The sequence below is a fragment of the Rhinoraja longicauda genome, chromosome 34, assembly GCF_053455715.1.
Source record: "Rhinoraja longicauda isolate Sanriku21f chromosome 34, sRhiLon1.1, whole genome shotgun sequence".
NCBI classification, from domain to species: domain Eukaryota; kingdom Metazoa; phylum Chordata; class Chondrichthyes; order Rajiformes; family Arhynchobatidae; genus Rhinoraja; species Rhinoraja longicauda.
The window spans coordinates 8,074,368-8,098,622 of NC_135986.1; the positions used below are offsets into that span (position 1 = coordinate 8,074,368).

The 24,255-nt window shown below is 47.9% G+C and overlaps 1 protein-coding gene across 1 annotated transcript; it reads right to left on the reverse strand.

The window, feature by feature from the left end:
- Positions 1–21,223: 21,223 nt before the first annotated feature.
- LOC144609315 (putative G-protein coupled receptor 139) lies at positions 21,224–23,015 on the reverse strand. Its single transcript, XM_078427746.1, has 3 exons — positions 22,928–23,015; positions 22,490–22,738; positions 21,224–22,116 (listed from the first exon to the last, which is right to left on the reverse strand). The coding sequence occupies exons 1-3, from the start codon at positions 23,013–23,015 to the stop codon at positions 21,224–21,226; spliced, it is 1,230 nt and encodes a 409-aa protein (XP_078283872.1).
- Between the last annotated feature and the right edge of the window lie 1,240 nt (positions 23,016–24,255).

Genomic DNA, 24,255 nt, shown 5'->3' on the forward strand with positions numbered 1-24,255 from the left:
AGAGAGAGAGAGAGAGAGAGAGAGAGAGAGAGAAGAGTGAGGGGATGAGAGAGAGAGGGGGGAGAGGGGAGAGGGATAGAGAGGGGGATGAGAGAGGGCAGAGAGAGAGAGAGAGGTGGAGAGAGAGAGAGGGGAGGAGAGAGGGTAGAGAGACAGAGGGCAGAGAGAGCGAGAGAGAGAGAGGGAGAGAGAGGGGGAGAGAGAGAGGGGGGGGAGAGGGAGGGAGGGGAGAGGGGAAGAGGGAGAGAGAGGGGGGAGAGAGAGGGGGAGAGGGATAGGGAGGGAGGGAGGGAGAGGGTGAGAGAGGGAGAGGACAGAGAGGAGAGAGTGCGGGAGAGAGAGGGAGAGAGGGAGAGAGGGTCTGTGTGTGTGTGAGAGAGAGAGTCAGAGAGAGAGAGAGAGAGAGACAGTGTGTGTTTTTGAGAGAGAGAGAGAGAGAGAGCGAAAGAGAGAAAGAGGGAGAGAGAGAGACAGATAGAGAGACATAGAGAGAGACAGACAGAGACAGAGAGCGAAAGAGACAGAGAGAGTGTGTGTGTGAGAGAGTGAGAGAGAGAGAGAGAGGGGGAGAGAGTAACGCAGAGACGGGCAGTGTCAGCTTCCATCCATCAATCATGGACCACTTACCTCTTTTATTGCTTGTGGGATAAAGAATGAACAAGTGTTGTGTTTTATCAAAAATATTTATTAATGTAGGATTCATAACTTTATCTAATACAATCTGCATTTTTGAATATGTAGCAACTTAAATAAATATAGGAGAGAGAGAGAGAGAGAGAGAGAGAGAGAGAGAGAGAGAGAGAGAGAGAGAGAGAGAGAGAGAGAGAGAGAGAGAGAGAGAGAGAGAGAGAGAGAGAGAGAGAGAGAGAGAGAGAGAGAGAGAGAGAGAGTAGGAGACAGAGAGAGGGGGAAACGATTATCAAATGTCCGTTTAGTTTAATTGTTTATTGTAAATGTAATCTTATCAAGAGGAGGGTGGAGAGAAAGAGGGGAGGGAGAGAGGGAGGGCAGAGAAGGGGAGAGTGAGAGAGAGAGTGGAAAATGGAAGTGGAGGGAGAGGGGGGTATCAAATATTAGATTAAATTATTGTAAATTTATTTTAAAGTGGAGGGTGGGAGAGGGGGGAGAGAGAGTGAGGGAGGGAGGGAGGGAGGGAGTGAGAGAGAGAGACAGAGTGTGAGAGAGTGAGAGAGAGATCCCCAGTGCGGGGGGGAGACGGGGCGATTGGGTGAATGTGAGGGGCTGGGGGTCCCGGAGCGGGGCCGGCGATGGGATCATCCGCCCGGGACTGACAGCTGGAAGATGCGGCGGTGAATGTGAGGAGCCGGAGCCCGGAGCGGAGAGACTGCAGCCGCCCTCTGGGATGCGCTCAGGGCGCGGGTTTATTAATGAGCCGCAGCGCTGAGGTGAGCGGATATTTCACCGCGATCTTCACCTGCTCCCTGAACTTGGACTGGGTCACCGCGTAAATAAATGTGTTGGTGCAGCAGCTGAGATTCCTCAGCAACAACCCGACGTCGTTAAAGATCCATTGAGAATCATTCCCATCATTCCCAATCCCTGTGATCTGATAATAGACGAAGTTTACAACCAGCGTCAGCCACAGGAGGATGAAGCTGCCGGAGATGGTGAAGAGTAAAACCACTGACCTCCTCCTGCTCTCCATCTCCGGGTCACTGCGCTTCTCTCCCTTGCTCTGACCCCTCAGCCCCTGACGGACCTGACTGGCCACTAAAATGTGCCGGACTGTCAGTGCGTTGAGCAGCAGGATCACAGCGAAAGGGAGGAACGGAGTTAAAACCGTGTCGATCCAGTCAAATGCCACCCACCCGGGGTCAGTGAAATAACTGTCCACCAGGTCACAGCCCCACGGGACATTGTCAATGGTTGTCCAGGGTTCCTGTGTGAAGTAGCGGGGAACGTTTTTCAGACACAGCAGAACGCCGGCTGTTGCGAGAACCGCAGCCGAAGTTTTCCCGGTGCAATATTTAGTTTTCAGCTTCTGGCAACAAATGGCGACAAAGCGATCAAAGGTGAAAGTGACGGTGAACCAGACAGAACAATCTGTAGCTGCAGTCCTCAGTACAAAGTTAACACTGCACACAGGGGTGATGGTCAGGAAACTCCAATAAAAGTAATAGTATCGGATCCAATACAAAATGACCTCGGTGATCAGGGTGAATAGATCGGCCGCTGCCATGGCCACTAGGTAACGAGTGGTGCAGGTGGAGAGGCCGCACTTTCCCCGGGACAGGATCACAATCGCCACTAAATTCACTGCGGAAAGAGAAGGGGACGGACACTGGGCATTACTGAACACGGTCTCCGGGGCTGAACACCGGCTCCACTTTCAGCTGGAGATCAGGAGTGTTGGAGTCGGTGCGCGGCTGCAGGTTTAACAATGTCAGACCCGGCTCCGACTGTGCCCGACCTGCCTGCTTCAGGGGAGAGGAGATAAGGCATCGGGCGGGGTAAAGGGCGGGGAGGGAACGAGCAGCCGCCCGCTACAATAGGCGGAATGGTCCTGTCTACAGTTAACCCCGCTCACAGTCTCTGATGGGGACGGTTTCACAGACTTAACCGTGACCGGCCGCGTTTAACCAGGGCTCTGGGAACTCGGCATCTGATGGGGACGAGGAGGGTTCCGGAGGGAAGGCATGGACAACTTAGGGTCCGGCAGCAGAGTGGCTCCGTTAATGGATTCATTCCACAGTGAGTTCAGTTCGGGAACAACACACGCCGGTAGATCCGCGGCCACCGGTTCAGGAGATCGATCCAATTATTGACCAACAGGCGGGTAGAATCCGATTGTGACAGACTCCACAGTGAGACGTGTCAACAGGAGCTGGTGTTCACTCTGATCAATAACTCAGACACAGTGAACTTCACAATGTAAACCCCTCCCCGTCACACCGTCCCGGAGAGCTGCCTGTCCCGAGCACTGGGACAACTCTGGGCAAGGTCCCACTGAAGGGAACAACAACATTCTAGTGGGTCGCGGCAGTGGGAGAAAAAGAGGGTTAGTTTCGGCTGTCTGAAAATGAGAAAAATCACAGTGTTAATTCAAAGATATTTCATTTAGAGGATAGATATACTCCATATATTCTTGGACAACGACCATCAGTTGGGAATCTTGTAACAGAATCAGAATCAGGTCAACATCTGTGAACACACGGAGTTATAAAACTTGAATTGTTCTGCTCACTTACCAGGGACACCAACGGCAGCAATGATCACGTACAAGATTTTCTCCACGTCCATATATTCCCAATAATGGTGCCCCATTTTCTCTGCCCATCGACGTGTCCCCGTGAGCGACCGGTAATCTCTCGAAATGAAATGCTGGGGCAGAACATTCCCGGAGATTTTATACAATTTTCCGTCTCCACCGGGACAGCGAAGTTTCAAAAGAGTTTTAAAAAATAGAGATTTTGAAATGATTCGCAAACAAATGATATCAGCCAAGTGAAATCCCTGCTGAGACAGGTCGTGATTTATTCAGGGAATTGATTAAGAAACTCCAAAGATTGGGAATTGTGGCGATACTGAGGGATGGAAATAGGGAGCGGCGTTGTTCCAGCAAAGGGGATATTGTTTCAAACTCCATCGGATCCAACTCTCCACCACATGTTGTTTGTCTGATTTCCTTCACTCAGCAAGGCAATCCCAAATTCAAGGGACCGTCTGAAGGCTTCTGGTGCCCAGTTTGAAGGTGGACTGGACAACCATTGTCCACAGCGTGATGAATTAGTTCAACAGATCACCTCAGACTAAAATGGCCCTCCACTCTGTTTTAACACTCAATGTGATCGCGGCTGAACTGATTGTAACCTCAACCCCACACTCCCGGCGACCCCTAGTAAGCATTTAGTCCTTGCTTGCCTGGAATGGATCTCGCTTTGCCTTGGGACAACAACATTCTCTACCTTCATCACCTCTGTGGAGGAACGACCCAAAGACTCACGACACTCAGTGAACAGAACCATTGCCGCCTCAGAATTGTCTTAAAAGTAGAACAAACGGCGAGTGATGCATCATCTCTCCCTCCCCTCTATCTCTCTCTATCCATCTTTACTGCTATTCTCTCTCTGAAATGTTACTCTCTCCCCTACACTCTCTATTCTCCCTCTCTGTGCCGCCCGCTCTCTGCCAACCTCTCTCCCCTCCCTCTCCCACTCTTACTGCATCCCTCCCTCCTTCTCCCTGTATCTCTCTGATGCTTCCCTCTCCCCCTTTTGCCAACCCACTCGCTCTGAACTCCCCTCTCTCCTCATTTTCGCACTCTCCCTTTGATAGTTCACTCCCCTCCATCTCTTCTTTCGTCTTCTCCTCTACCTCTCCCTTTTATCTTCACGCGGAACGTGCAACTCCCCGCTTTTCCCTCGCTCTTTCTCTTGCTTCACGCGGACTCGCACCTGTTCATCCCCTCCACCTCCACCTTCAACCGATATTCCCTCCTCTCTCTTTATAATTCCAACCTGCTCAATCGTTATCTCCCAACTTTTATCTTTTAACCTCTGGTCTCAACCACCTAACTATGAAAACGGTATTCACCCACTCATCATTCAACTCGCTTTGTCCTGCTGTTCCAGCCTTCTCCACCTTCCCACCAGAATCAGTCTGAAGAATGGTCTCGAATCGAAGTTCAGGCATCCATGTCCTTGGCAGGCTTAGCTAGTTCGGCGTGCCCTCTATAACTCTCACCAACTTCGACAGATGCACCATAGAAAGTATTTTATCAAGATGCATCACAGCTTGGTTTGCGAACAGCTCCATACAACAACGCAAGAAATTGCTGCGAATTGTCCAAATCATCACACAAAGCAACCTCCCATATATTGACTCAATTTATAAACCACGCTGCCTCGTCAAGGCCAGCAGCATAATCAAGGACGAGTCGCACCCTTGCCACTCCTGCTTCTCCTCTGTCCCATCAGGCAAAATGTATAGAAGTGTGAAAAAGCACACCTCCAGTTTCAGGGACAGCGTCTTCCCAGCTGTTATCAGGCAACGGAATCATCCAACCACAAACAGAAAGCAGTGCTTAACTACGATCTACCTCTTTGGTGATCCTCGGGCGATCCACGATCGGATTTTGCAGGCTTTACCTTGCACTGAACGTTATCCCCCTTATCATGTATCTATAATCTGTAAATGGCTAGACTGTAATAATGTATTTTGTTTCCACTGATTGGGTAGCACGCAACAAAATCTTTTCACGGTACCTCGGTACACGTGACCATAAACTGCACTGAACTGACATACTCAACTAGATTTCTCCAGAGGTGCAGCCTGACTCGCATTGGATGTTGCTTGTGTGTGACAGTGTGAGTGTGCGAGTCCGTGCAAGAGTGTGTTGGCACGTGTGTGCGAGTGTGACTGTGTGAGACTGTGCACATGAGTCGGTGTGTGTGCGTACGCATTAGTGTACGCGGTTACAGGAATTTCAATGATTCAGTGATACCTTATTATCACGTACCCAGGTAGAGTGAAATGCTTAGTTTTGCAGACAACCCGGTAACATCATGCAGCAGACCTCACCTAGGCGGTACAAAAGTGTCGCCACATTTTGACGCCAGCAAAGTTACAAACGTTGGCCGGATAGTTCTATCTCCTCCCTGCCGCCGCACCGCGGGTCGCCCCTTCGTTCTCGGCGGCGTTCCTCGCTGTCCGACGGTCTCTGCGGTTCCTCGCGGCTCCCACCACGCTCCCGAGGCGCGGCTCCCATCGCCATCCGCGGTGGGCGATCCGGGCCGACTGAAGGGCTTGGCCCCGGTCACCGGGAACACCCCGGCCACGTTGCGCTGCGCTGCTCGCCGCGAACATCCAAAGATACACTCAATCCCAAAATGTGCACGTGTGCATGCGGGACTGCGTGTGAGAGAGCGGTAGAGTATGTAAGAGTGCCTATATTTGTGTGTGTGTGTGTGTGTGTGTGTGTCTGTGCGAGTGCGTGAGTGTGCGTGTGAGTGTGTGAGCATTAGTAAGTGTGGATGCAAGTGCGATTGAATGTACCTGTGTCTCTGAGTGGGAGAGTGCATGTGGGTTTGTGAAGGACAGTGTTTGCGTCTGTGCGTGTGTGGCTGTTTGTGAGAATGTGAGAGAATATGTGGGATGTGAGTTTGTCAGAGTGTGTGAGTATGTAATTATTTGATAGTGTGTGTGTGTGTGTGTGTGTGTGCGTGCGTGCGTGCGTGCGTGTGTGTGTGTGTGGGAGAGTATATGATGGTGTTGTCAGAGAATGTGTTCGTGTGTAAGGACGTGCGAATGAGTGCGTGTCTCTTCGTGCTAGTGCGTGTGAATATCTGTTAGTGTGAGTGCATGTGTACGTGTGATTGTATGTGAGAATGTGTGAGAATATATTTGATTGTTTGTGATTGCATTTGAGAGATTGTGTGTCTTCATCCGCGGGTATGTGTGTGCGTGTTTGACTGTGTTTGAGGGTGTGAACATGTGTGTTTGTAATGATGTAATGTCATACTGTGGGTTTTAATGACGACGTGACACGCTGTGGGGCATTACTGATGGAGTGACACACTGTGCAGTGGAACTGATGGAGTGACACAATGTATGGTAGTAATGGTGGCTTAACACACTGTGGGTTGGTACAGATGGAGTGACGCACTTTGGAGTTGTATTGATGAAGTGACACACTGCGCAGTAGTACTAATGGAGTTACACACTGTGCAGTGCACTGATGGAGTGACACAATGTGGGGGTAGTACTGATGGAGTGACACAATGTGGTGGTAGCACTGATGGAGTGACACAATGTGCTGTGTTGTTGTTGTTCGTCCTTCGGGTTCGAAGTTGACCATGACTTCACTTTCAGTTGGAGGATTGGTGACTGTGGGTCCTGAAGTGACTAGTGAGGCCAATCCGGGCCCGGAAGGCACGCCCACACGTAGGACACAAGTGGATGGGTGCTGCAGTGGGAGTGGAGCTAGCCCGGGCCTTGCGCGCGGTGCGTTTCCTCTGGGCCTCTGTTCTCTGCTGCACGGGCTCCTGTGGTGAGCTTGCTACGCCAGGTTGGACGGTCCAGAGCAAGAGACTCCCAAGTGCTGAGGTTGATGTCCAAGTCTTTGAGGGACACTTTCAGGCAGTCCTTAAACCGTTTCTTCTGTCCTCCTACTGAGCGCTTGCCCTGACACAGTTCTCCATACAGAAGCTGTTTTGGCAGTCGACTCTCGGGCATTCTGACGACATGGCCTGCCCATCTGGCTTGGGCTTTCCGTAGGAGGGTGTGGACGCTGGGAATTCCGGCCCGTTCCAAGACCTCTGTGTCGGGAATTTTGTCCTGCCACCTGATGTGAAGGAGTCTGCGTAGGCTGCTCAAGTGGAAGTGGTTGAGCTATTTGGCATGTCTGCTGTAGACAGTCCAAGTCTCACTGGCATAGAGAAGAGTGGTGAGTACCACTGCACGGTAGACCTTCAGCTTGGTGGTAAGGCTGAGTCCTCTCCACTCCCAAACACTCTCACGGAGTCGCCCAAATGCAGCGCTGGCCTTGGCAATCCTGTTGTTGACCTCATCGTCAATGTTCACCACTCGCGAGAGTGTACTACCCAGATAGGTAAAGCTGTCGACTGCCTGTAGGTTCTGCCCCTTCACCGTGATGTGTGGTTCCTGGTAGGGCTTTCCAGGCGCGGGCTGGTACATAACTTCAGTCCTTTTGGTGCTAATGGAGAGACCAAAGTTGTCACAGGCCTGTGAGAAGCAGTCCATTTCATGCTGCATCTTCTGCTCTGTGCTGGCGTTGCGGGCGCAGTCATCAGCAAACAAGAAATCTCTGATGATGGTCTCCTTCATCTTTGTAACAGCTTGCAGGCGCCTGAGGTTGAACAGCCTGCTGTCAGTCCTGTACCTGATGTGTATTACATCCTCGCAGTCACGGAAGGCATCAGTCAGCATGGCAGAGAAAACCATGCTGAAGAGTCTAGGGGCAAGAACACAACCTTGCTTCACACCGTTTGTCACTGGAAAGGCTTCCGACTCGTCTCCATCATCTAGCACTTTCACCATCACGCCGTCATGGAACTGCCGGACAATTGTGATGAACTTGCTGGGACGGCCAAACTTCTGCATTATCTTCCACAAGCCATCTCTGCTGACAGTGTCGAAGGCCTTTGTCAGATCGACGAAGGTCACGAACAGGTCGCTGTGCTGCTTTTGGCATTTTTCCTGGAGTTGGCATGCAGCAAATATCATTTCGACAGTTCCACGTCCAGCACGGAAACCGCACTGGTTTTCTGGAAGGAGACCCTGCTCAATGTGTTGAATGAGACGGTTGAGCAGGATGCGAGCCAAGATCTTCCCAGCTATGGACAGGACGGAGATGCCTCGATGATTGTCGCAAGACTGGCGGTTGCCTTTCCTCTTGTAGATGTGGACTATGTTTGGCATCTTTCAGCTGTTGTGGGCCCTTCCCTTCATTCCACATGGACTGGAAGAGTTCAGTCAGCTTCTGCATCATGACAGGGCCTCCTGCTTTGTACACTTCAGCAGGAATTGCATCTGATACAGGTGCTTTGCCACAGGAAAGTTGCTTGATGGCCTTTGTGACTTCTTCTTCTGTCGGGAGGTTGTCAAGGTCCTGGTTGATCTCCATCTGAGGTAGGCGAGTGATGGCCTCGTCGTTGATATTAGCAGGGCGATTGAGGACCTGGTTGAAATGTTCAGCCCATCTCTCCAGAATCTGCCTCTTCTTTGGCAGCAACTGGGTCCCGTCTGCACTGAGGAGGGGAGAGGAGCCAGAGGACTGGGGTCCATACACAGCCTTCAATGCATCGTAGAAACGCTTGGTGTCGTGACTGTCTGCGTAGCCCTGGATTTCATCGGCCTTCTTGCTATACCATTCGTCCTGCATCTCACGGAGTTTCTTCTGTACCTTTTGTCTTGCGCTGGCAAAGGCATCTTTCTCCGCTAGTGACGTGAGGTCGTTCTGGTGTGCACTGAACAGTTGGTGTTTCTCTGATAGCAGCGCCTGTATCTCTTCATCGTTCTCGTCGAACCAGTCCTGGCTTCTGCGGGAAGCTGACCCGAGGTGTTCGAGGGCGATGAAGTAGACTGCATCTCTGAAGGCCACCCACTGTCCGTCAGTGCTGTGTCCCACCAGGTCCTGGTCATCATGGGTTGTGTCCACCGGGTTGCCATAAAGGTCTCTGGAGATTTCTTCTGCAACTTTGCTGCTCTTCAGCTAGGAGACGCTGAGCCTCGCCATATGCTATTTAAGCCAAATAATGGATGGGGGGTGGGGGGTCTTTCAGATCGGTTGGAAAATGGTGTAGTTAAAGGGAAAGAGAGTATTGGAATAACTAAGCAACACCCCAGAATTAAATGGGACAGAAAGTTCACGAAGCCATAGGAGAGAATGGCCAAGTGTAATAGGAATCAGTGTGGAAGCTGAGACGAGCAAAGGATTAAACCTACTATGTATGAATGCGCAAAGTATAAGAAGTAAAGTGGATGAGCTTGAGGCTCAGTTAGAGATTGGTAGGTATGGCATTGTGGGGATTTCAGAGACGTGGCAGCAGGAGGATCAGGACTGGGAAGTGACTATTCAGGGTTATAAGTCCCATAGAAAGGACAGGTAGTTGGGCAGAGGAGGTGGAGTAGCTCTGTTGGTGAGGGATGGAATTCAGTCCCATGCGAGGTGTGACTTTGGGACTGACGACGTCGAGTCACTGTGGATTGAGTTGAAGAATTATAAAGGTAATAAGACACTAATGGAAGTTACGTACAGACCCCCAAACAGTAGCCTGGATATACGGTGTAAGTTGCAGCTGGGGTTAAAATTGGCATGTAACAAAGGCAACGTCACTGTAGTTATCGGGGATTTCAATATGCAGGTAGACTGGGAAATTCAGGTTGGTTCTGGACCCCAAGAAAGGGAGTTTGGAGAGTGCCTCCGAGATGGATTCTTAGAGCAGCTTGTACTGGAGCCTACCAGAGAGAAGGCAATTCTGGATTTAGTGTTGTCCAATGAACCAGATTTAATAAGTGAACTCAAGGGAAAGGAACCGCTCGGAGGTCGTGCCGACAATATGATTAGTTTTAATATGCAATTTGAGAGGGAAACGGTTAAACCAGGAATGTCAGTGTTGCAGTTGAACAAAGGGGAATATGACGGCATGAGGAGGAGCTGGCCAAGGTCGAATGGAAAAGGGACCTAGCAGGAATGACGGTGGAACAGCAATGGCAGGAATTTCTGGGCACAATTCAGAAGATGCAGGGTCATTTCATTCCAAATGGCGGTGCTGGCTCGAAGGGCAGAATGGCCTACTCCTGCACCTATTGTCTATTGTCTATTGTCTATTGTAAGAGAAAGAAAGATTCCAAGGGGAGTAAGAGGCAACCGTTGCTGACAAGGGAACTTAGAGATGGAATAAAACTAAAAGAAAAGATGTATAAGATAGCAAAGGGAAGTGGGAAGCCAGAGGAATGGCAACTTTCAAATGACAACGGAATATAGCAAAAAGGGCAATACGGGCTGAAAATATGAGGTACAATGCGAAGCTGGCCTAGAATATAGATAAGGAAATAAAAGCTTCTTTAGGCATGTTAAGAGAAAACAATTAATAAAGACAAATGTTGGTCCCTTGAAGGCAGAAACGGGTGAAATTATAATGGATAACAAGGAAATGGCGGGAGAGTTGAACAGGTACTTCGGATCTGTCTTCCCTCCGGAAGACACAAATAATCTGTCAGATGTACTAGTGGACAGAGGATCAAGGGAGACAGAGGAACTGAAAGAAATTTGCATTAAGAGAGAAATAGTATTGCGTCGACTGATGGGACTGAAGGCTGATAAATCCCCAGGGCCTGATGGTCTGCACCCGAGGGTATTCAAGGAGGTGGCTCAAGAAATCGTGGACGTATTGGTGATCATTTTCCAATGTTCAATCAGTTCCCGTGGATTGGAGGGTAGCTAATATTATGATTTGACCCAGCTATTTGCAAATGTTTTAACTGGTCTTTATACATAAATTATGAGTGGCGCAGATAGATTGGTCAGAAACGGCATGAACGGCATCAGTGGTGCAGCGGTAGTGTTGCTGCCTCACAACGCCAGAGACGCGGGTTGGATCCTATCTACGGGTGCTGTCTATATGGAGTTTGTACGTTCTCCACGTGACCTAGGTTTTCACCAAATGCTCCGGTTTCCTCCCACACTTTAAAGATGCACAGTGTTGTTGGTTAATTAGCTGTGGTAAAAGATTGTAAATTGCCCCCAGTGTGTAGGATAGTGCTAATGTCCTGAGATCGCTGGTCGACGCTGATTCGGTGGGCCGAAGGGCCTGTTTCCATGCTGTATCTTTATATTAAATTAAATTTGCTGGTAGTTCTTTTTTACATTATATTTGTCAGTTCCTGCAACTTCTTTTGGGAGTGTTGGTGGAGGTTGACGTGACAATGCTTCAGCATCTTTGCTGATATCTATTCCTCACGACAGGTCGTCAACATGAAACATGGACATATCCTGTCCAGTTCCACTCCATCCAGGTCTTTCACTATTCGATGTTTCAATGAGGACCTCTTCATCCTTTTAAATTCTAGCGAGTACAGATCCAGTGCCGTCAAATGTCCATCATACTTTAAAGGGAGCGGTTGGACCATTCTTCAATATGTCTTGAAACATCACCTCCACGTTCTGCAATGTGGAGAGGCTTTGAAAACTGACAATATTGTTTCACTTGACACTCCAAATTGCCGCATGTGCCTGCATTTGGCTCGTTGCACACTAATCCTTGCTAAATCAATATTTTGGGGAATCATGGTCGCGGTGTCAAAAAATCATAAATGATGCGTGAATCAGGAGCTGGATACTTACCGTGCCGTCCATAATATTTGGGACAAAGGCCCATCATTAATTCATTTGCCTCTGTACTCCACAATTTGAGATTTCTAATAGAAAAAATCATATGCGTTTAAAGTGCACATTGTCTGATTTTAATAAAGTGTATTTTTATACATTTTGGTTTTACCATGTAGAAATTACAGCAGTGTTTCTTCATAGTCCCCCGTATATTTCAGGGCACCATAATGTTTGGGACACAGCAATGTCATGCAAATGAAAGTAGTCATGTTTATTATTTTGTTGCATATCCTTGCATATCATGGACATCACCAGTTCCTGGGTGCCTTCTCCGGTGATGCTCTGCCAGGTCTGTATTGCAGCCATCTTTAGCTTATACTTGTTTTCTCTTCACCATATAAATGGCATGCTCAATTGGGTTCAGAGCGGGTGATTGACTTGAGCACTCTACAATTGACCATTTTTTTAGCTTTGAAAAACTCTATTGTTCCTTTGGCAGTATGTTTGGGATCATTGTCTTGCTGTAGAATGAACCACCGGCGAATGAGTTTTGAGGCATTTGTTCGAACTTGACCAGATAGGATGTGCCTTTTCCACTTCGGAATCCATTATGCTACTACCATTGGCAGTTGTATCGTCAATGAAGCTAAGTGAGCAAGCGCCTTCAGCAGCCATACGTGCCCAGGCCATAACACCCCCACCACCGTGTTTCACAGATGAGATGGTGTGCTTTGGATCTTGGGCAGTTCCTATTCTACTCCGAAAATTGCTCTTGCCATCACTCTGATAAGTTAATATTCGTCTCATCTGTCCACAATATCTTTTTCCAGAATTGTGTTTGCCCTTTTAAGATAACAGTATTGTTATCTGTACCCTAGCCATCGTTTTTCTTGCGGCTAACTAATGGTTTGCAACTTGAAGTTATAAACCTGTCCTATTCATGTATCTGTCTAAATGTTTCTGAAACGTTGTAATAGTACCTGCCTCAACTACCTCCTCCGGCAGCTCGTTGATCAGCCACCACCCTTTATGTGAAAAAAGTTACCCTTTATGTTCCGATTAAAACTTTCCCACTAACCTGAAACCTAAATCCTCTGGTTCTCGGTTCACCTGCACTGGGCAAGAGACTCCGCGTCGACCATATCTATTCCTCTCATGATTTTATCCACCTCTATAAGGAATAGAACCCCAGCCTGCTAAACCTCTACCTATAGCCCACGCCCTCGAGTAATGGCAACTTCCTCGTAAATATTCTCTGCATCCCTTCCAGCTTGATAACATCTTTCCTATAACTTCGTGGCCAGAACTGAACACAATGTTCTAACCTGCGTGGGTTTTCTCCGAGATCTTCGGTTTCCTCCCACACTCCAAAGTCGTACAGGTATGTAGGTTAATTGACTGGGTAAATGTAAAAAATTGTCCCTAGTGGGTGTAGGATAGTGTTAATGTGCGGGGATCGCTGGGCGGCGCGGAATTGGTGGGCCGAAAAGGCCTGTTTCCGCGCTGTATATATATGATATATGATATGATATGATATATGCAGCCTCAACAACGGCTTATCTGACCTCTCCTCTGTTATATTCAGCATTCTGACTGATGAAGGCAATTGTGCCAGAAGCTTTGTGACAACTCCATCTACATGTGGTGCGACTTTCAATAAACAATGTACCTGCACTACAAGATCCCTCTGCTCTCCGACACTCCCCAGAGCCCTGACATTCACCGTGTCGGTCAGACTGCTGTCCATGTTAGAACTCCCAAAATGAAACACCTCACACCTCAGAATTACATTGCATTAATCACTCTTCGGCCCACCTGACCAACCGATCAAGATGCTACTGCATTATTTGACAACCATCTTCACTATCTTACAATTTGATGTCAATAAATAGTTCCTTGTTTTTGTTTATGTTGAGTGTTTTGTTTGCATCAATGTTCAAATGGGTGTTCTGTCTCTTATCTGTAATTTGATTTATCAAAATCCATGATTTAACAAATTGTGGTTGTGCCATTGTCGAATAGACAATAGACAATAGACAACAGCCAAGAGACAATAGGTGCAGGAGGAGGCCATTCGGCCCTTCGAGCCAGCACCGCCATTCAATGTGATCATGGCAGATCATTCTCAATCAGTACCCCGTTCCTGCTTTCTCCCCATACCCCCTGACTCCGCTATCCCTAAGAGCTCTATCTAGCTCTCTCTTGAATGCATTCAAAGAATTGTCGTCCACTGCCTTCTGAGGCAGAGAATTCCACAGATTCACAACTCTCTGACTGAAAAAGTTTTTCCTTATCTCCGTTCTAAATGGCCCACCCCTTATTCTTAAACTGTGGCCCCTGGTTCTGGACTCCCCCAACATTGGGAACATGTTTCCTGCCTCTAACGTGTCCAATCCCTTAATAATCTTATACGATTCGATAAGATCTCCTCTCATCCTTCTAAATTCCAGTGAATACAAGCCTAGTCGCTCCAGTCTTTCAACATATGACGGTCCCGCCATTCCGGGAATTAACCTAGTAAACCTCAATAGCAAGAATATCCTTCTTCAAATATGGAGACCAAAACTGCACACAGTACTGCAGGTGCGGTCTCACCAGGGCCCTGTACAACTGCAGAAGGACCTCTTTGCTCCTATACTCAACTCTTCTTGTCATGAAGGCCAACATTCCGTTGGCTTTCTTCACTGCCTGCTCTATCTGCATGCTTCCTTTCAGTGACTGATACACTAGGACACCCAGATCACGTTGTACGTCCCCTGTTCCTATCTTGACACCATTCAGATAATACTCTGCCTTCCTATACTTACCATTAAAGTGGGTAACCTCACACTTATCCACATTAAAATGCATCTGCCATGTATCCGCCCACTCACACAACCTGTCCAAGTCACCCTGTAACCTCATAGCATCTTCCTCACTGTTCACATTACCACCCAGCTTTGTATCATCTGCAAATTTGCTAATGGTACTTTTAATCCCTTCATCCAAGTCATTAATGTATATTGTAAATAGCTGCGGTCCCAGCAACGAGCCATGCGGTACCCCACTAGTCACTGCCTGCCATTCTGAAAGGGACCCATTTATCCCCACTATTTGCTTTCTGTCTGTCAACCAATTTTCTATCCATTTCAGTAACCTACCTCCAATACCATGTGCTCTGATTTTGCCCATTAATCTCGTATGCGGAACCTTGCCAAAGGCTTTCTGAAAGTCAAGGTACACGACATCCACCGGCTCTCCCCTGTCAATTTTCCTAGTTACATCCTCGAAGAATTCCAGAAGATTAGTCAAGCATGATTTCCCATTCGTATATCCATGTTGACTCTGAACAATCCTGTTACTACTATCCAAATGCTCCTCAATTTCGTCTTTTATAATTGACTCCAGCATCTTCCCCGCCACTGATGTCAGACTAACTGGTCTATTATTTCCCGTTTTCTCTCTCCCTCCTTTCTTAAAAAGTGGAACAACATTAGCTACCCTCCAATCCACAGGAACTGATCCTGAATAGACATGGCATTGGAGCCGTGTTTGGCCGCTGAGTCAGGGTGTAAGGAGATTAGAGCAGGAGGCTAAACACACTGCCCTGAGGTGGACCTGTGTTGATGGTCAGTGAGGAGGAGACGTTGAAAGTGATCCACACAGATTGAAGATAGACATAAAAATCTGGAGTAACTCAGCAGGGCAGGCAGCGTCTCTGGATAGAAGGAATGGGTGACGTTTCGATTCTAAATCCTTCAGGATGAGAGTCAGGGGAAAGTGAAACGAGAGATCAATGCGGACGAAGATAATGTAACATGTAGAATAGATCAATGGTAACTGCGGGAAGTTGACAACGAGGCATGCAATGTCAGGAGGACAATCAGACTGGTCGGAGCACTAGGATGGGGAGGGACGGAGAGAAAGGGAAAGCAAGAGTTACCTTTACTTTATTTACCAATAATTTCCTCCGCCGAGCAGAGCTGGTCCTTACCCTCAACAATATCTCCTTCGACTCCTCACACTTCCTCCAAATCGAAGGGGTAGCTATGGGTACTCGTATAGGCCCTAGCTATGCCTGCCTCTTTGTAGGGTACGTCGAACAATCCCTGTCCTAGGGGTACACTGGGCTTATCCCAGAACTCTACCTCCGCTACATTGACGACTGCAATGGTGCTACCTCCTGCACCCATGCAGACTTCAGCATCTTCACCACTAACTTCCATCTTGCTCCCAAATTTACTTGGACCATCTCCGACATCACCTTACCATCTCCGGATCTCGAAATCTCCATTACAGGAGACAGACTATTGACCGACATGCACAACAAACCCACTGACTCCCATAGCTATCTTGACTACACTTTTTCCCACCCAGTTTCCTGTAAAGATTCTATCCCTTTCCCGCAATTCCTCCGCCTACACCGAATCTGCGCGCAGGATGAGGTGGTCCATACAAGGGCATCAGAGATGTCCTCATTCTTTAGGAAACAGGGATTCCCCTCTTCCATTATAGATGAGGCTCTCACTAGGATCTCCACAATATCCCGCAGCCCGGCTCTTGCTCCCCCTCCCCTTATTCGTAACAAGAACAGAGTCCCCCTTGTTCTCACCTTCCACCCAATTAGCCGTCCAATGCAAAATTTTATCCTACAAATTTTCGCCACCTCCCACGGGATCCCACTACTGGCCACATCTTCCCATCCCTACCCCTTTCTGCGTTCCGCAGTGACCGTTCCCTCCGAAACTGCCTGGTCCACTCGTCCCTTTCCACCAAAACCACACCCTCCCCATGTACTCCCCCCCCGCAACCGCAGGAGATGCAACACCTGTCCCTATACCTCCCCCTCGACTCCATCCAAGGACCCAAACAGTCTTTCCAGGTGAGACAGAGGTTCACCTGCACCTCCACCAACCTCATCTACTGCATCCGCTGTTCCAGGTGTCAACATCTCTACAGCGGCGAGACCAAGCGCAGGCTCGGCAATCTTTTCGCTAAACACCTCCGCTCAGTCCATCTTAACTCCCTAACTGATCTCCCGGTGGCCCAGCACTTCAACTCCTCCTCCCGTTCCCAATCTAACTTTTCTGTCCTGGGCCTCCTCAATAGACAATAGACAATAGACAATAGGTGCAGGAGTAGGCCATTCGGCCCTTCGAGCCAGCACCGCCATTCAATTTGATCATGGCTGATCATTCTCAATCAGTACCCCGTTCCTGCTTTCTCCCCATACCCCCTGACTCCACCATCCTTCAGAGCTCTATCTAGCTCTCTCTTGAATGTATTCAGAGAATTGGCCTCCACTGCCCTCTGAGGCAGAGAATTCCTCAGATTCACAACTCTCTGACTAAAAAGTTTTTCCTCATCTCTGTTCTAAATGGCCTACCCCTTATTCTTAAACTGTGGCCCCTGGTTCTGGACTCCACCAACATTGGGAACATGTTTCCTCCATTGTCAAAATGAGACCCAGCGCAAATTGGAGGAACACCACCTCCTATTTCGCTTGGGTAGTTTACACCCTAGCGGTATGAACATTCACTTCTCAAACTTGAGATATTCCCTGCTTTCCCTCTCTATCCCCTCCCCTTCCCAGTTCTCCCTCTATTCTTCCTGTCTCAGACTACATTCTATCTTTGCCCCCCCCCTCTCCCCTGACTTCAGTCTGAAGAATGGTCTCGATCCGAAACGTCAGCCATTCCTTCTAACCCGAGATGCTGCCTGACTCTGTAAGTTACCCCGGCATTTTGTGTCTACTGAGCGGAAGTGTTCAGTGAAATGATCTCCGAGCCAATGCTTGGCGTCGCCGATATGTAGGAGTCCACACCTGGAAAAGCGGATACAGTAGATAAGGGAGGAGGTGATGCAAGTAAACCTCTGCCACACTTCAAATGACTGTTGCAGTCCTTGGACGGCATCAAGGCGCGAGGTATAGGGACAGGTGTTGCATCTACTGCGGTTGAAGGAGAAAGTACCTGGGGAGGGAATGGTTTGGGTGGGAAGGGACGATTTAACCAGGGAGTTTCAGAAGGAATGTTCACTGCCGAAAGAGAAAAGGGGTAGAGATGGGGAAATGTGGTTTGTGGAGGGATCCCATTGGAGGTGGCGAAAATATTGGCGGATTGTGTGCTGTATGCAACTGCTGATGGGGTGAAAGTTGGAGACGAGGGGGACTCTGTCCCTGTTGCTACTGGGGGGTGGTGGAGCAAGACTAGAGCTGCGGGCTACTAAGGAGGCATGTGTGAGGCCTTCATCTATGATGGAAGAGGGGAATCTCCATTCCCTTAAGGATAATGACATCTCGGATGTCCTGGTATGGAACACTTAACCTTAGCTGCAGATCTGTCTTAGACGGAGGAATTGAAAATAGGGGATAGAGTCTTTGAAGGCGGCATAGTGGGAAGAAGTGTATTCTAGATAGATGATGGAGTCGGTAGGTTCATACTATATGTTAGTTGATAGGATATCACCTGTGATGGGGACAGTGAGATCAATAAACGGTAGCGAGATAGAAACATAGAACATAGAAAATAGGTGCAGGAGGAGGCTATTCGGCCCTGCAAACCAGCACCCTCATTCATTGTGATCATGGCTGATTGTCCCCAATCAATTCCCGGTGCCTGCCATCTCCCCATATCCCTTGATTCCACGAGCCCCTAGAGCTCTATCTAACTCTATCTTAAATCCATCCAGTGATTTGGCTTCGAATGCCCTCTGTGGCAGATGATTCAACAAATTCACAACTCTCTGGTTGGAAAGGTCTTTTCTCAACTCAGTTTTAAATGGCCTCCCCTTTATACTAAGACTGTGTGTGGCCCTCGGTTCTGGAGTTGCACAACATTGGGAACATTTTTCCTGCATCTAGCTTGTTCAGTCTTATAATTTTATGTTTCTATAAGATCCCCTCTCATCCTTCTAAACTCCAGTGAATACAACCCTAGTCTTTTTAATCCTTCCTCACATGGCAGTCCCGCCATCCCAGGGATCAATCCCACGGAAGTCGGGATGGTCCAAGTGAATTTGAGTGCAGTATGGAAATTAGTAGTGCAGTTTGGAAAAATGATTTGAGTGCAGTACGGGAAATGTCCGTGAGTTCTCCATGGGTGCAGGAGGCGGCACCGATGCAGTCGTCAATGTAGCAGAGATGCAGTTCGGGGATAGGGCCAGTGTACGTCTCGAACAGGTATTGTTCGACGTACACTACAAAGAGCCAGGCATAGCCGGGGCCCATAGCTGTGCCTTGGATTTACAGGAAGCAGAAGAATTGAAGGTTAAATTGTTAAGAGTAATGACCAGCTCTGCTAGGCGGAGGAGAGTGTTAGTACAGGGTAATTGGCTGGTTCTGCAGTGGAGGAAGAAACGGAGTGCCTTCAGGCCTTCCTGGTCAGCGATGGAGTTGTAGAATTACTGAACATCCATAGTAAAGCTGACGGAGTGGGGGCATAGGAAAAGGTAGGAATTGAAGAGCCGAAGGGCATGTGAGGTATCTTGAAATGCGTTACAACGCCAGAGAGCCGGGTTCGATCCTGACAACGGGTGCTTGTCTGTACGGAGTTTGCACGTTCTCCCCGTGACCTGCGTGGGTTTCCTCCGAGATCTTCGCTTTCCTCCAACACTCAAATGTTTGCAGTTGATTGGCATGGTATAAATGTAAAATTGTCCCTAGTGTGTGTAGGACTAGTGTTGGTGTGAGGGGATCGCTGGTCGGTGCGGAATCGGTGGGCCGAAGAGCTTCTTTCGATGCTGTGTCTCAAAATTAAACGAAACGAAACGAAACTAAACTAAACTAAACTAAACTAAACTAAACTAAACTAAACTAAACTAAACTAAACTAAACTAAACTAAACTAAACTAAACTAAACTAAACTAAACTAAACTAAACTAAACTAAACTAAACTAGACTAAACTAAACTCAACTAAACTAAACTAAACTAAACTAAACTAAACTAAACTAATGGCAAGTTTGCTGACGATGACAAATTAGCTGACACTAAATATGGTTGTCCAAAATTGCTGGATGACCTAGCTGCAGAATGGCCAGGGGAATTTAATGGAGATAAGTGCGAGGTGTTGGATTTTGGGAGTCGGATGTGTTGGAGCTTCACGGTGAAAGGCGGGACCCTGGGGAGTGCGGTAGAACAGAGCGATCAAGGTGTGCACATTCATAATACCATGAGAGCTATACGTAGTAACGAAGTATTTTGGTAAACTGAACTACACCAGTCACGATATTGTGCATAGAAGTTGAGCATGTTAAATTTGAAAAGATTTTGGTGCGGCCACATTTAGAGTACGGTGCTCACTTTGGTAACCCAGCTACAGGAAGGACGTCATTGAGGTGGAAACCGTGCAGAGAAGATTCACGATTTGCCAGGACTTGAGGACCAGAGCTCTAGGGAGTGGTTCAGCAGGCAGGTATCTCATGGGAACGCAGGCGGCACAAGCATGATCTTACATAAAACACCATAGGGAATATATAGGTTGAACCATCCAGGATTGGGAAATCAACAAGTAGTGTACACTGGTTTAAGGCTGAAAATGAGAATGCCAGGATTTGATAGGAAACTGCGGGATATCCCTTTCACTCAATGAGCGGTGGATGTACAGAGGGACCTATCAGAGTACCTAGTTGGTTGGGTAATAGCTTTTCAAAGAAACTTGGACCGGTACATGGATAGGAGGGGTTTTGGGGAAGGTGGGGCAAACGCGGACAGATGAGACTAATGTGGATGGGACATTTTGGTCTGCATAGTTAAGGTGGACCGGATAGATATGCTTCCGTGCTGCTTGACTTCATAAATGGAACTCAAAGTTCAAACCGTTAGATTGCAAGCTACCCAAGCGGAATATGAAGTGCGGCGTCTGCAGTTTGCTTGTACCCTCACTTTACCAAACGATGACACAAAAGACAGAAGAGTCGGGATGGGAATGGGTAAATGAATGATAATGATTGGTAAGTGGAAATCCAGCAGGCTTTGGCGGTCATAGCGCTTTGCAGGAAAGGTGTACATGAACACATCACCTGCAAAATGTGGTATAAATACATTTACTTGTAAATAGGTTAAATTATGATGATTTGCTTACTATGCATAACACATATATCCATCATTGGCTTTAATTAAATGGCACAGACGGGTATAAGACCATGACACAACCGGTCTGCAGGGGGCGCACGATCCTTTACTCTGACACATACAGGTAGCCCGGTCCAGAAATACTCAGAGCCGGTCTCATTCATTACCTTTACTCCCTGCTCCGGTAATCAGCTCGCATTGTTTCAGTCCCGAGACAGTTGATCGAAACATTCACCATGACTACTTTATTGCAACTCTCCCAGACCCACCAGTGTGTCTTTGATTCGGCTCTTAATAGACGACGCTGCTGTGGTTACCTCGTTAACATATTCATTATAGATTAACATTTATTACATCAGATTTATTTTTGAACAATCTTAAGACATATTGTGAAGGGATACTTGATTGCATTCTTCAGTTCGTTTCTGACCTTAGACTGAGTGAGCACATAAATAAACGTGTTCGTGCACGAACTTAGAATTTTAAGCATGTTCGCAGTTGAAATTGCGAAATGCCTTGGGTTACCGTAGCTTTGGACTTGGTGTAAGTTGGCAATATGCGTGTAAATGAAGAAGCACACGTCCGTAAGCCACAGGAGGATGAAACTTCCGGACACACAGAAGAGTAAAATGATCGATTTCCTTCGACTCTGCATCTCCGGGTCCTCCTGTTTCTCGCCACCGGCGTGTGCGCGGAGCTTCCTGCGGGCTCGGCTCGCCACCACGATGGATCTGACCGTCAGGATATTAAGCGTCACAATAACGAAAAATGGAACCAGAGGGGTTAAAATGGTGTGAATCCAGGAGAAAGCAAGCCACCCGGGGTGGGAAAAATATTCCGGCATTTCCAAACAACCGATTGGGTAGTTTACATAAGCAGAATAAAATGCAAAGTAGTAGGGGATGTTCCGTAATAAGCTCACCACATACACTGTTGCTATCGCCACCCTCGCGATTCTAACCGTGCAGTACCTGGTCTTGAAGCCCTGGCAACAAATGGCCACAAAGCGATCAAATGTAAACGCAACAGTTAACCAGACTGAGCAGTCCAGGGACACATATCCCATCACTTGTTGTAGGGTGCATGCAACTGTGTGAGTGTACCATCGGAAAATCGCCTCGTAAAGGTAATATATCGCCACGTTGAAGAAGACGGCCGTAAGATCTGCTGCCGCCATCGCCACCAGATAGTGAGTGATGCACCGGGACAGTCCGCAATTTCCCCGTCCGATAACGATGATCGCCACTAAATTACCTGTGAGGAAATGAACACGGACGGCTTTTGAACTTGGTCACCGGATGCAAGGTGCTCTCCATGTTGGTGGTCATGGTGCAGGCACGACCCCTACAGCTGTCCTGCGGTATGACAGTCACCCGAGCCAAATATCAATTCATCATGAAATGTGGACGAAGGAACTGCAGATGCTGCCTTAAACCGAAAATTGAAGGTGGGTTTGGGTGGTATGGGTTGAGATGAAGTAGCCGTGTCCAGCAGAGATACGGTACTAAACGCCACCTTTGTGTGTGGCTGCTTCAGTCTCCGTGTATTCCGATAGAAGGACACTCTGTACCCAGTGTTGCTGTCATCTCCATCCGGAATTAAAACAGACTTCCGAAACCGTTCTAACAATTGTCCGAGTGATCGGCAAACAAAGGATTATAATTATGGCTTTTCAGTGGCATTAAAAGTGAGGATTTGTATTCCCGGAGCCCGCACTTTGCATAAAACTTCACCTCGGGAACCATGCAGGGACCGCGCACTGCGACCCTTTCTGAGCCACTCCGAGTGTTGCATCTCCCCCTCCCATCAGCGACCCTCTTCAGTTTCCCGTCGGCATCGTGCCCCGACATCCCGCATCGTTTCCTCTTACTGACATCTACCAACAAAATACAAAATATGCAACTTCTTGAAGTAATTTCAGAGACACGCTGTTGTCTTGTGTTTGCGTGGCGGATACATTAGATGGACAAACCCGGGCAATGCTTCACTCTCCTGATCCGAAGGAACAGTTGCAAAAATTTAACTTCTTAACGCTGTTAAATGGCAAGCGGATATAACGACTTACTGAGCAGTCCGACGACTGTGATGAAGTAGTCAAAGTAATATTGGACACGGAGAAGGGTAGATATCCGGTCAAAGCTACTAGTCCTCATCGCTGATATCGGTGGGACATAAAGATGTAGCCTGTACTGACAATGGTCTCAGGTAGATCGTCACCGCCAGTAGCTCAAGGTCCCCGGTCAGGTTTATTTATACCTCACGAAATTCTGATGTCGTCAATTACATTTCTCCCAGCTGCACATTAATTCCGCTACTTATAAAGATTGTGAAATTCTGTTTACCTGATATTGCTGAAATACCCCTTGAGATTGTCCAAAGATTGTTTTGTACATCTGGCAACATCTGCTCAGCCTTTTTTGTATCTAAGTTTTCAACGCAATGGAAGACGTGACATATAAACCGCAGTGCGGCTCCCGGAACCTCTACCATCAATGCCCCAGTTCCCCATTCGTTCAGCCAGCACGCAAAGGTTTTCACGGTATCTCGCTAGGGCTAACAAAAATGAACCGAACCGAACCAAACTAAACCAAATCGAAACAGACCAGGAAAGAATGGGGGGGGGGGGGGGGGGGGCTGTGGACAGATGTGGTTCAGTTGTCTTGCAGCACGGGTTTAATAAATACCAGGATGGTTCCCGCTAAATTTGAATTTTTAGCGACAGAGAAGATTCACGAGGATGGTGCCACGATTGGAGGGTCTGATCTACAGGGATAGATTGAGTAGGCTTGGACTCTATGCCTTGACGCGCATGAGGATGGGGTGATCTTACAGAGTTGTATAAAATCATGAGAGGATTAGATCGTGTAGATACACAGAATGTTTTGCCCCGTGTAGGTGAATCGAGGACAAGAGGACGTCGGTTTCAGGTGAAGGAGAAAAGATTTAGTAGGAATCTAAGAGATACAATTTTCAAAGAAAGGGTAGTGGGTGTATGAAACAAGCGTCAAGAGGAGGTAGTTGAGGCAGGGACTATCCCAATAATGAAGAAACTGTCAGACAGGTACAATGATCAGACAGGCTGAGAGGTATATGGACCACACTCGGGCAGGTGAGACTAGTGTAGCTGGGACTTGTTGGCCGGTGTGGGACAAAGGAACTGTTTATATATTGTATAACTCTATGACTCAATGACTCTAAACGACAAATTAACCCCAAACCTCCTCCCACCACCAGCACGTGTTTAATATAGACTGGGATAGTTCCAGATAAATTGGGATTGAAATATTTCGGTTCCGGGGCTGGTGTTATGTGCCTTTCCACAGGTCTCTGTGAACTTTTAACTGTATGTAGGTTCAGGAATAAATTGGAAATGCAAATGATATGTTGGCCACT

Excerpts from the sequence above, each read along its gene's own strand:
- LOC144609315 (XM_078427746.1), bottom strand. The coding sequence starts at position 23,015 with ATGAGGACTAGTAGCTTTGACCGGATATCTACCCTTCTCCGTGTCCAA. Across the intron at positions 22,739-22,927 it reads CACAGTCGTCGGACTGCTCA|ATGTCAGTAAGAGGAAACGA; the intron begins GTAAGTCGTTAT and ends TTTTGTTGGTAG. Across the intron at positions 22,117-22,489 it reads TGCCGATCACTCGGACAATT|GTAATTTAGTGGCGATCATC; the intron begins GTTAGAACGGTT and ends ATTTCCTCACAG.